Genomic DNA, 12,648 nt, shown 5'->3' on the forward strand with positions numbered 1-12,648 from the left:
ATCCAGGCCTGGTAGGGTGTGCCTGTAGTCCCAAGCTACTCAGGAGGCTGAGGCAGGAGAATCACTTAAACCCGGGAGGCAGAGGTAGCAGTGAGCCAGGATTGCGCCACTGCATTCCAGCCTGGGCGACAAAGTGAGACTACCTCCAAATAAAACAAACAAACAAACAAAAAAAGGAATTGAAGGATAACATAAATATCTATATCTTTCAGAAGTCAAAATATACTGAATATACTGAAATATAACCATACAAGAAATATTTAGGTGTACTACTTAAAATTACCAAAGTAACCAATAAATGAATTTAAAACTAATTTTGCTGTATGCACTTGGAAGCAAGGGAAAAGTATAACCGGGCTAGATCCTGACATATAGCAAGAAATCAACAGATACTATCTACAGCTGGTCAATGAGGAAATAGTATAAAGCATATTATCACAACATGGAGAAAGAAATAGAAGCATTTAAAAGTGGGGGATTCTGCAGAGTCGGACTAGTATAGAGAAGAATGAAGCAAGGAATGTTGCTTTTTATTTTTAATCTTTTTATACTATTTGATTATTTTCTCATCTATCAGGAGATATTACATTGATATGCTTTCTTTTTCCAGATTTTCTATGAGAATGTATTTCATAATGTAAAGTATTTTATTTCAAATATATCGGATTTTTCCATACATTATACCAAACAGGAAAAATAAAAGGAAATCCACGCCTAGACACATCGTAGTGAAACTGCAGAACATCAAAGACAAAGAGAAGATCTTGAAAGCAGCCAGAGAGAAAGGACAGATCACCTACAAAGGAACGACAGACAATTAGAATGACGGAAGTCCACTCAACAATGGAAAGCAGAAGACAATGGGATAATAATACATATAAGGTGTGGAGAGCAAATAACTGTTAACCTAGATTTGGGTATCCAGCAAAACTACTGCACAAGAATGCAAAGAAATAAAACACTCACAAGTGAATAGACTCTTGGAAACTATATTGCTAACAGACACATTCGAGTGAAACTTCCAAAAAAATACTTCAAAATATTGGAAAATAATGATACCTAAATAACATTCAGAGATGTTAAGAATAAGGAAAATGACAAACAGGAGGTAAACCTGAAAAAACATTGCCTGGAAAAAATTACAAGAATGCTGTACAACTTGTGCATTTTAAAAAAGATCAAATTGAAACACTGAAAACAAATTAGGAGGGTAAAGACTGAAGCTCTTCAAAGGTATTCAAAAGTCCTTTTACTGTTTTGAGAATGAGGTCAGGATATTAACTTTTAGAATACTAAATCTGCATGGTAAAATTTCACTGGAAGCCCAGCGTGGTGGCTCACACCTGTAATCCCAACACTTCGGGAGGCTGAAGTGGGCAGATCACGAGGTCAGGGGATCAAAAGGTCAGGAGATCAAGACCAACCTGGCCAACACGGTGAAACCTCATCTCTATTAAAAATACAAAAATTAGCTGGGCATGGTGGTGGGCACTTGTAATCCCAGCTACTTGGGAGGCTGAGGCAGGAGAATCACTTGAACCAGGGAGTCGGAGATTGCAGTGAGCTCCAGCCTGGCGACAGAGCGAGACTCTGTCTCAAAAAAAAAAAAAAAAAAAAGAACAGAAATGGAAGAGTTAAATAGTGAACTAGTTTAAAATTGTAAAACCAGTGTTAGGGTTGTCAGCAATAACAGTAATTAATGAACCTTAAAAAAGATGAGAAAAAATAGAAAAGCAGGCAAATACAAATCAGAAATGATGACAGAAAGTAATCCAACTGTACCAGTAATTATAATAAATGTGACTGGTCTAAACTCTCCAATAAAAGGCAAACTCAGATTACACTAGAAAACAAAATCTAGCTTCATGATATTTAAGATATAATATATAGTTGACCCTTAAACACATGAGGGCTAAGGGAACCAACCCCTGCAACAGTTGAAAATCCACGTACAACTTTTTTGACTTCCCAAACATTTAACTACTACTGTTGCCAACATAGCTGCAATTACAGCTTCATACATTTTTTTCTTTTTCTTCCTCTTCTTCTTCTTTTTTTTTTAACCATGGTCCTTATGTTAAATTCATTTATTTTGGAACGGTGAATAACTGCAGTCACAGTTGTAATATGTATCTTTGGTACATTGAGAATTAAACTTTTTCTTGTAATGTCATGACTTTTCTCTACTTCTTGTGAGCACGTCCAGCATCACTAGTAGCACTTCACTATGGGTCCCCTGGTGTTATTGAAGGTTTACAGTATTGCACTAAACATGATGAAAAATATGCAAGAACTGCAAGATCACCTTTTACTGCAATTCACAATTTACTGGAGAGCTGAACTGCTCGTGCCGAGATGGTTAGCATCACGCAGCATTTTAAGTGGACACTCAAAACACCTTAGCTCACCATAAAGCAACAGGAGGTAATGATAAAATTATTACAGTAGCACAGTATGCACTACAGTAAATCTTACGTAGCTATTACTGCATTTTTATGTTTGCTTACACTTCTCTCAACTACAAGTGGTATCATGTAAAGTCTGTGTTTGTGTGCATATATTTTGATAAATTAAACTTTTCATAATATATTTGTGTATGTTTTATGACAGTAAATGTTAAAATAGTCTAATAGTTACACGTATTTTATGTGTTCATGACATACCTAAATTTTTCTTAATTTTGTCAATATTTCTAGGCTATACAGTTTATCTGCAAGTTTTTTCAAATTGCCACATATCTCAAAAAATATTTCCAATGTATTTATTTTCAAAAATCCACATATAAGTGTATGAGTGGACACACAGAGTTCAAACTTGTACAGTTCAAGGATCAACTGTATATTCCTAAAGCATGAGAGAGAAGACTGAAAACAAACGCAGGGAAACCAGATATATAAAGCAAATACAATTAAATGGCTTTATTAATATCAGGCAAAACTGACTTTAAGGTAAAAACATCTTTTGCTGCAGAGGGTCATAAATCAAGATAAGGGATTCAATTTGCAGAGAAGATAAAACAAATTTAAATATGTATGTACCTACTATTAGTATATAACAGCCTAAAAATAAAGCAAAAATATGTAAGTACAAGATAAATTAAGATAAATCTGCCATCATATTGGTCAATTTCAACACCCTTTCTCAAGTGGAAAGTCAAGCAGCACAAAAACTCAGCAAGGTCAAGATTTGAATAATGTTAACAGTAGAGCTTTATCTACTGAATAAACGTAAAATTCCCAATCCAACAATTAGTCTACTTTCTTCCAAAATGCATGTGGAAGATGCATAAACTTGATTATGCACTAAGCAAGTGTTAACAAGTTTCAAAAACTATGCATTGTAAAAATTACATTATCTAGCCACAATGTAATTAAGTCAGGTATATATAATAAAAAGGATTAAAAGACAAAAACACACACCACTTCCAAATACTGTATAGAAAACACACTTTCAAATAATGCATGGGCCAATGATGAAAATTAAAATGGAAATTAAAGACACTCTGATAATGAAAACATGATGAATTAAAACCTGTCATACGTAGTAAACATGGCACATCAAGAAAAATTTACAGCTTAAGTGCCTACATTTGAGAAGAAGACAGGCTGAGGTAAATAATTTTTAAAATATGGAAGGATAAATTAAAAGAGAAGTCGGGCCAGGTGCAGTGGCTCACACCCGTAAACCAAGCACTTTGGGAGGCTGAGGCAAGAGGACTGCTTGAGTTCAGGGGTTAAAGACCAGCCTGGGCAACAGAGTGAGACTCATCTTTACAAAAAACTTAAACATTAGCTGGGCATGGTGGCGTGTGCGTATGGTCCCTGAGGCGGGAGGATCACTTGAGCCCAGGTGTTTGAGGTTGTAGTGAGCTACAATTGTGCCACTGTACTCTAGCCTAGGCAACAATGAGACCTCGCCTCTTAAAAAAGAAAAAAAAAAAAAGTAGAGGTCAATGCAATAGAAAACAAAAACACCAAAAAAAAAAAAAAAAAAAAATCAATAAAGCCAGAATAATTGCTGTTAAGTCTTTGAGAAGACGGGCAAAATATACTTCAAGTCAGACTGACGGCAAGACAAAAAGGAAAAAGTACACATATTATGAGGTGGGTGCGCTAGTAAAAATAAAGACACCAGAGAAAAGAGAGAATGCTATCTGCTCAAACAAAAGAAGAAAAAAAAAGCTATCAATAACTTATGCCAATACATGTGCAAGTTTATATTTTAAAAACCTGCCCCAGATTTTACTATACAACAGTGAGTAACCACCACGTTAACAGATAACAGTTGCTTGCAGTATCACTTCACACTTGTGAATACATTAGTAATACCAAAGTCCTCATCAGCAAAGGTACCTGACACCATTTCAATTATCCCTTTTTAAAACACAATATAGAAAACCACACAAACATATAGCTTAATGAATTTTTATAAGGCAAAACACCCTTCTGACTACCATCCAGGTCAAAAGAGAGAACGTCACCTGCCACCCCAGAAGCCTCTGTGTGCTCCATCTTTATCAGTCCTCTTCAAACGCAACCACTACGCGCCTTTTATATTAACGCCTAGAGATTCTTTACAAGTTCACACATACTGGATATCCCTAGCCACTAGTTTAATCCTGCTCCTTTTATTTTCCTTTGATTTGCCTTTTAATCTCAAATTCTCAGGCTATACGACCCATAGTGTCCCAGACTATTTTTCCAGCTGCACACTCATGGTGAAGCTCAACCAATATACTCCTCTGGCCTCTGTAACTTCTTGCAAACTGACTGCTGGACTGGAAGCTTGATGACTTAGGTTTACATTTTTGGCAAGACTAAAGTTCTGTTCTTTTGTATCAAGAGGCACAAAACAACTGGTTTTCACTCTTAAAAGCAAAACTCTAATTCTACCATCTTGTTCTCTTATTAGCTGAAATCATTTTAAAAGAAAATGTTTCTCTCATCTACTGTATCAGAGGTTGGCAAATCTTTTAGGCTATTTTAGGCTATGTAAGCTATATGGTCCGTTGCAACTATTCAACTAAGGTTGTAGTATGAAAGTAGCCATGGACAATACATACATGAATAGACATGGTTTGGTTCCAACAGATGCCAACTCCCGTCCTATGGGGTTACCCAGTGGTATCACTCTTACAGAAAGGACAGCATAAATGTTCAATTATTTACCCAGTTTTCAAGACAATGAATGAGTATCTACTATCTTCCAAAAGGTGACTAGTTAGGGCTTACTTTTTAAAAATGTCATTACGAAATTGTGGATTTAAATGGGCTTTAATCCACTGCGATTTTTACACCTACTGAATCTCAAATAATTCCATTTTTGGCCAAGGGAAATCTAAGTTGGCTCCTGCATCATTTGGACATGATCTATCATTCATTGACAGCTTCTTTGCTATCTGGGATGTTGAGCCATTCCAGGATCATGTTAACATTTCCTGCTCCAGACCTGGAAAAAGACATTTCTCAAGAAGCCGATTGACTGATTGATTGATTGATTGATTGACTGAGATGGAATCTCACTCTGTTGCCCAGGCTGGAGTACAGTGGCACAATCTCTGCTCACTGCAACCTCCACCTCCCGGGTCCAAGCGATTCTCCTGCCTCAGCCTCCTGAGTAGCTGGGATTACAGGCGCACACCACAACACCTAGCTAATTTTTTTGTATTTTTAGTAGAGATGGGGTTTCACCATGCTGGCCAAGCTGGTTTTGAACTCCTGACCTCAGGTGATCCGCCCACCTTGGCTTCCCAAAATGCTGGGATTACAAGCATGAGCCACCGCACCCGGCCCAAGAAGCCTAGTTTTTTAAATAGGAAGTATTCCAAGACCACAATCTGGGAACTACGGATGATGCTAAGGGTTGACGAATGTTTCTATGCCCTTCCAGTAGACAGAACTAGAAAAAAATATATTTATATATAAAATACAATGTGCATTCCAAAAAATTTCCAATGTAAATTCAGGACAACAGGCTTTACTTGTCTGACGCTCATCCTCCATTAGATCCCCTAAGAAAAGTTCATGGGAGGCCGGGCGCGGTGGCTCAAGCCTGTAATCCCAGCACTTTGGGAGGCTGAGACGGGCGGATCACGAGGTCAGGAGATCGAGACCATCCTGGCTAACATGGTGAAACCCCGTCTCTACTAAAAACTACAAAAAAAAAAACTAGCCGGGCGAGGTGGCGGCGCCTGTAGTCCCAGCTACCCGGGAGGCTGAGCCAGGAGAATGGCGTGAACCCGGGAGGCGGAGCTTGCAGTGAGCTGAGATCTGGCCACAGCACTCCAGCCTGGGTGACAGAGCAAGACTACGTCTCAAAAAAAAAAAAAAAAAGAAAAGTTCATGGGAATAGCAGTCTCTGAATTTCTGCATATAGATAACAGTTGGTGACGGATCACTTCTAAAGGTCACTTTTGCTGGACATTAAATTCTTGGCTCACATTTTCTTTTATGGAGTATCTTAAATATCTAGTCCATTTTCTTCCGGCACAAAAGTGATGCTGCTGAAAAGTCTGATGATAATCTTTCTTTTTCTTCTAAGTCATGTGCCCCTTTTGCTTAAATGTCCAAATGATTTTTTTTCTTTTTAAAGTTTCATTAATTATATAATACATCTTAGTGTTCTGGTTCTGGGTAAATATTCTCAGGTATACTGTGCAATTTTTCAGACAACAATTTCAAATATGTTTTCACTTCAGGAAAGTTTTCTTGAAAGACAGTTAACGCTTGTTCTGTTCCTCTGAATATTGCTTCTTTGGAGATTCCTATTATAAATACACTGTATTTCTACTGCCTATATTCAATATTCGCCACTTTCTCATGAGCCCTTTCTTTTAGACTTTTAAAATGTTCTTGTCTTTTATCTTCAATTTCTCTGAAGATGTTTTACTTTACTTATTTTTTAAATTACTATTTTCTGTAGCCATAAGGTCTTGCTATGTTGCCCTGGTCGATATTGAACTGGCCTCAAGTGATCCCCTGCCTTGGCCTCCCAAATTGCTGGGTTTACATGCATGATGTTTCATCTTATTAAGACACACCAATTCTTGAGTTCTTTCTAATTTAGTCTTCATTTATTTTGAGACAGGGTTTCACTCTATCACCCAAACTGGATGGCAATGGCATGATCACGGCTCACTGCAACCTCAGCCTCCTGTGTTCCACCAATCCTCCCACTTCAGCCTCCCTGGAGGGCAACAGTATGATGGTGGCTCACTGCAACCTCAGCCTCCTGGGCTTCAGTAATCCTCCCACCTCAGTCTCCCTGGAGGGCAACGGTATGATCGTGGCTCACTGCAACCTCAGCCTCCTGGGCTTCAGTAATCCTCCCACCTCAGTCTCCCTGGAGGGCAATGGTATGATCGTGGCTCACTGCAACCTCAGCCTCCTGGGCTTCAGCAATCCTCCCACCTCAGCCTCCCAAGGAGAGAGGACTACAGGTGTATACCTCACCCAGCTAATACTTTTATTTTTTTGTAGAGACACGGTTGTGCTATGCTGCCCAGGCTAGTCTCAAGTGATCCTCCTGCCTCAGCCTGCCAAAGTGTTGGGATTTCAGGCATGAGCCACTGCACCCAGCCTCAAAGTTTTTCTGTTTTAAGTTTTTCTTGGTTTTGTCTTGTATTATTTAAATAATGTCTTCTAGCTCACTTTGAAATTGTATTTCTTTTTGGTACACCTTTCAGCATGCTTTCACTGAAACAGTGCTATTTTGTTTTTTATTCCCTTTCATCTTTTAATTTGGCACAGGACATTGATACTTTTCTGTTGTTCATTTTAGGGGAAAGTTTGCTTTGGATAGCTATTCTAACTTCAGAATCCACAACCTCCTTCTGCTTATTTTGTGATGTTAAAAAATATGGCACCTTGCGGCCGGGCGCGGTGGCTCAAGCCTGTAATCCCAGCACTTTGGGAGGCCGAGACGGGCAGATCACGAGGTCAGGAGATCGAGACCATCCTGGCTAATACAGTGAAACCCCGTCTCTACTAAAAATACAAAAAAAAAACTAGCCGGGCGAGGTGGCGGGCGCCTGTAGTCCCAGCTACTCGGGAGGCTGAGGCAGGAGAATGGCGTAAACCCGGGAGGCGGAGCTTGCAGTGAGCTGAGATCTGGCCACTGCACTCCAGTCCGGGCGACAGAGCGAGACTCCGCCTCAAAAAAAAAAAAAAAAAAAAATATGGCACCTTGCTTTGAGATTTCCTATTGTTTTCCTCTATTTTTATCTGACATTCTTTCCTTTTCTCTACTGTCTGTTTCCCTGCTCCATTTGATTCCACTCCAGGACTCTCATGTAGAGTACTATCTTTGAAAAAAACATTAGTGCAACACATTACAGACTCCATAGGGAGTAGACCACTGCAGCCCTTTTAGGTCAGCCTCATCTGTCACTGCACTGTGCAAAATCCCTCCTCAGTTTCAGCTACTCTTCTCAATTTGGCCCATTCACATTTTCCAACTGGTACCTATTTGCTGTTTGGGTGCCAAACAGGTCTTGTCCTCAGGCCTATCATTTATCAGAACAGCACATAACGCTGTCACAGCAAACTATACGATACAGTAAAAAATTTTTAAAGAGGCATAATGAGGAGACAAATACAGAACTGACAATGTTGAAATCATAAGGTTTCATGAACCCTGGAACAATTTAAAGGACAGTTTTGGAGAAATGAAAAAATATATTCGAAGGTTCTTGAGAAGTATGTGAGAAGTAACATAATAAGCACATAGGTTTTTTTGGTGGGGTTTTAAAATTCAAATCTTTGTAGAAAAAGAAACAGAAGAAACAAGAATCCTTCTTGATGACAGAAGAAACAAAAGGTTTGAAGAGTCGTGGAGAAGGGCTGTGCAGGCCCAGGGGTCAGATAACAGAGACACCAGAAGTTCAAACTAACAGTGTTAGTTCTGGGCAATGAGGCGGCGGCGGGAGACACTTTCATTTTAGAAGATGAGAGACACACTTTCAAAGTCAAGATTGTACAGGAATTGGGGGAGAAAGCTGAGAAAAAAGCAAAAAAAAAAAAAAAGAGCTGGAAGCAAATTGAAGTATGTTAGGCATGAGGGGATAAATTAGGGTTGCTGGGACACATATGGGAGGTCAGAGACAGGATGCTTAAGAGAGGGGAGATTTAAAGATAACTAACATTTCAAGTTCAGGTAAACGAGTAGGATCAACAAAAAGAGGAAAAGAAAGAATGTAGAAATAAATATACCTTTAAGAAGGAGCTATCTAAAGACCTGCAAAATTCTGATAACAACTAAGGCTTAATGTTTTGAGAAAATTAAAAATTTCCACAACAAAAAGACTTTCAAAAATTTCTAGAAAAGGCTGGGTGCAGTGGCACATACTTGTACACACTTCCAGCTACTAAGGATGCTGAGGGAGAAGGACTGCTTGAGCCCAGGAGTTTGAAGCCTGCCTGGGCAACACAGCAAGACTCTACCTCTTTAAAAAAAAAAAAAGTTTCCGGAAAGTGTTGGTATGAACATTCCTCATGGTATCCTTCTCATTCTATTTCTGGGCTTAATCATCACTTTTTTCAAAGTGTAACATTTCATAAAAATCCACTGGAAAATATTCAATGCCTCATGAAAAAACTGTAGTAAAGAGTGAAACATCATTTAAGTTATTACCTTGATTTTTTTCTACAGATTCTCCTTTTGTTTCCTCTTCTTTAATGGGGGGACTTATTCTGGGGGTCCTACTTTGTCCCTGGACCACTTCTGCTAGCAATTCTTCTTGAGAAGTTCGAGTTCTGGGAGCAACTGGAAGGGTCTGTTTCTGTGGGACTTTCACATAAAAGCAAAAAAGATAGAAATACAAATGCAGTAATACATCAAAACTCGACAGTGACTATGTCATATTAAATATAAACGCCTCCTTTGGTTTAGAACATACAAGGAGTTTGGGCTGGGCGCAGCGGCTCATGCCTGTAATCTCAGCACTTTGGGAGGCAAGGCGGGTGGATCACTTGAGGTCAGGAGTTTGAGACCAGCCTGGCCAACATGGTAAAACCTCATTTCTACTAAAAATACAAACATTAGCCAGGCGTGGTGGCACACACCTGTAATCCCAACTACTCAGGAGGCTGACGGAGAAGAATTGCTTAAACCCAGAAGGCGGAGGTTGCAGTGAGCCAAGACTGCGCCACTGTGCACTCCAGCCTGGGCAACAGAGTGAGACTCTGTCTCCAAAAAAAAGAAAAGAACATATATATGAGGAGTTCAATCCATAGATACCATTCATTTTTTCTTACAACATTACTGAGATAGATACCTGACCTATTTATCCAAACATATGTAAACAATGTCCATACAACCACATGCCATGAACACAATACAGTACATATGTATTCACTTTCAACAAAACGCGGTTTAAGCTTAGCTTCATGATCTTATATCAGTTTCAAATTGTAATTTAGATAACCTAGGTAAAGAAAGAAATTTTCAAAGCCATGGAAATTCTCTAAACTTCTCATCATTCTAGACAATTAATATTGCTGACAGATCAGGAAATGAAATGTAGATATACCATTAGGTCAAGAGTGGGCATCTGCCTGATAATCCTTATTCTATATGCCAAAACCTGTTGAATTTAGTGTTCAGGGTTAAATTAGGGATGAGGAGAACCAAGAGGACAGGCAAGTATCAGGATCAAAAACTGATGGTGCCAGGCACGGCGGCTCACGCCTGTAATCCCAGCATTTTGGGAGGCCAAGTCAGGTGATCACCTGAGGTCAGGGGTACGAGACCAGCCTGGCCAACATGGAGGAACCCCATCTCTACTAAAAATACAAAAAAATTAGCCTGGCAAGTTGGTGGGCGCCTGTAGTCCCAGCTACTTGAGAGGCTGAGGCAGGAGGATCACTTGGACCCAGGAGGCAGAGGATGCAGTGAGCCAAGATCACACCACTGCACTCCAGCCTGGGCAACGGAGCAAGACTCCGCCTCAAAAAAAGAAAACAAACAAAAAAACTGATGGCTACAGTTTACCTCACTTTAGGAATGGGATCACAAAAAGAGAAGCAAGAGAGAGTGGACAAGCAGGGCAATGCTGTAAGTACATCCATTAAATCCACAGCAAAACTTACATCTTTTTAGAGTAGCTCATCACCATCAGCTTGTTAACACAAATTTACACATTGGCTACAACAGGTCGGCCACAGAGTACAGAATTTAATGACAACACAAAATGACACTCATCAATTGTCTACATTTCAGAATCAGCTTCCCGTAAGACCAGCTTACAGCTGATTCATCTCCTGTTTTGAAAACATGTAATACTTTTATATTCTCTCATAAAATGATTTAGTACTTCCACTACAATTGGAGCAGGAACATCACAAGAGTCAGTTCTCTGCCTTATATTCTATTAATGAGTTCCACCAAAAGGGAAGAAACCAACCTTGTTTATAAACTACTGTTTCACAAATTATAACTTCAGCCGCCTATTATTATCCAATTGTACTCCCATTTACACATCATAAATTCATATCTAATGTTGAATCTAATGCTACTAACATGAAAGTCCCAATTCATCAAAATTCTCTTCAAAATGTTTACGTACTATATATTTCACAAACACTGAAAAGAGCATAAAAGGCATTATACGGTGCTTGAAAAACTATAGTCCATTAACAGTTTGCAAAGTTTCTCAAACCTGTCAATCTCCTTTTAAAGCCATTCTATAGGGGAACCTCATCTTGGTCTTGACATCTGACAGGCACCTTTATTTTACCACAATTTAAGAAGCAATCGTTTTCAGCTGACTCAAGAATTACAGAAATGTCTTACCAAGTGTAAACATAATACATTTAAATTACCTGTAGAGTAGTTAGTTGTTTTTGTTACGGATTCTTGAGCTTCAGAGATAGCCTTCAAAATCAGATTCTTGTTAGCTTGTTTAGAAGGTGGAAGAGAAGGTCTAAAAGAGTTAAGAAAGGTATTGTTATTAAACTTTAAATTTCAGTTCTCCACAGGTCACCCATCTATTATGCCTTTACCACAACCTTCTCTAGGTTTCATAGACTAGCTGCAGTTTTTAGAAAACGTCAGCTACACTGGAACCTGCTATTTTTTTCGAGACAGAGTTTTACTCTCTCACCCAGGCTGGAGTGTAGTGCCACTGCAGCCTTAAACTTCTAGGCTCAAGCAATCCTTCCACATCAGCCTATCCAGTCTAGGACTACAGGTGCCTGCCAAAATGACTAGGTAATTTATTTTATTTTTGTACAAAGACTCATTGCATTGCTTAGGCTAGTCTCAAACTCCTGGTCTCAAGCAATCCTCCTGCCTCAGCCTCGCAAAGTGCTAGGTAGAGGCATGAGCTGCCATGCCTAGGCCCCTTTTAGTTTTTTTAAATAATAAATTTGAATCTTAATTGACGTTGTTCCCCCTCACTCCACCATCATATTAGTCAATATTCTCTGCAATCCTCTCCAATGTTAAGCAATTTCTCTCATTAATGTGTTTCTCAAAATCCAATGAAAAAGTCTTACGTGGTATTACATTAAATATGTATGCCAGGTGCGGTGGCTCACGTCTGTAATCCCAACACTTTGGGAGGCCAAGGAGGGCAGATCACCTGAGGTCAGGAGTTCGAGACCTGGCTGGTCCAATGTGGTGAAACACCATCTCTACTAAAAATACAAA

The 12,648-nt window shown here is 39.2% G+C and overlaps 1 protein-coding gene across 14 annotated transcripts in view; it reads right to left on the bottom strand.

The window, feature by feature from the left end:
- Nucleotides 1-12,648, bottom strand: part of ZC3H14 (zinc finger CCCH-type containing 14) — a 50,806-nt gene that overhangs the window by 25,560 nt on the left and 12,598 nt on the right. For 12 of the 14 annotated variants that reach the window (XM_033191669.1, XM_033191671.1, XM_033191667.1 and 9 more), the window contains exons 8-9: nucleotides 11,820-11,920; nucleotides 9,631-9,786 (exon numbers count right to left, since the gene is read on the bottom strand). In XM_033191669.1, coding sequence (XP_033047560.1) covers nucleotides 9,631-9,786; nucleotides 11,820-11,920 — 257 coding nt within the window. The remainder of the gene's footprint in view (nucleotides 1-9,630; nucleotides 9,787-11,819; nucleotides 11,921-12,648) is intronic. The other 2 variants (XM_033191674.1, XM_033191668.1) reach the window with 1 other exon arrangement.

The sequence above is a fragment of the Trachypithecus francoisi genome, unplaced genomic scaffold (genome assembly GCF_009764315.1).
Source record: "Trachypithecus francoisi isolate TF-2019V2 unplaced genomic scaffold, Tfra_2.0 Lachesis_group3, whole genome shotgun sequence".
NCBI lineage: Eukaryota > Metazoa > Chordata > Mammalia > Primates > Cercopithecidae > Trachypithecus > Trachypithecus francoisi.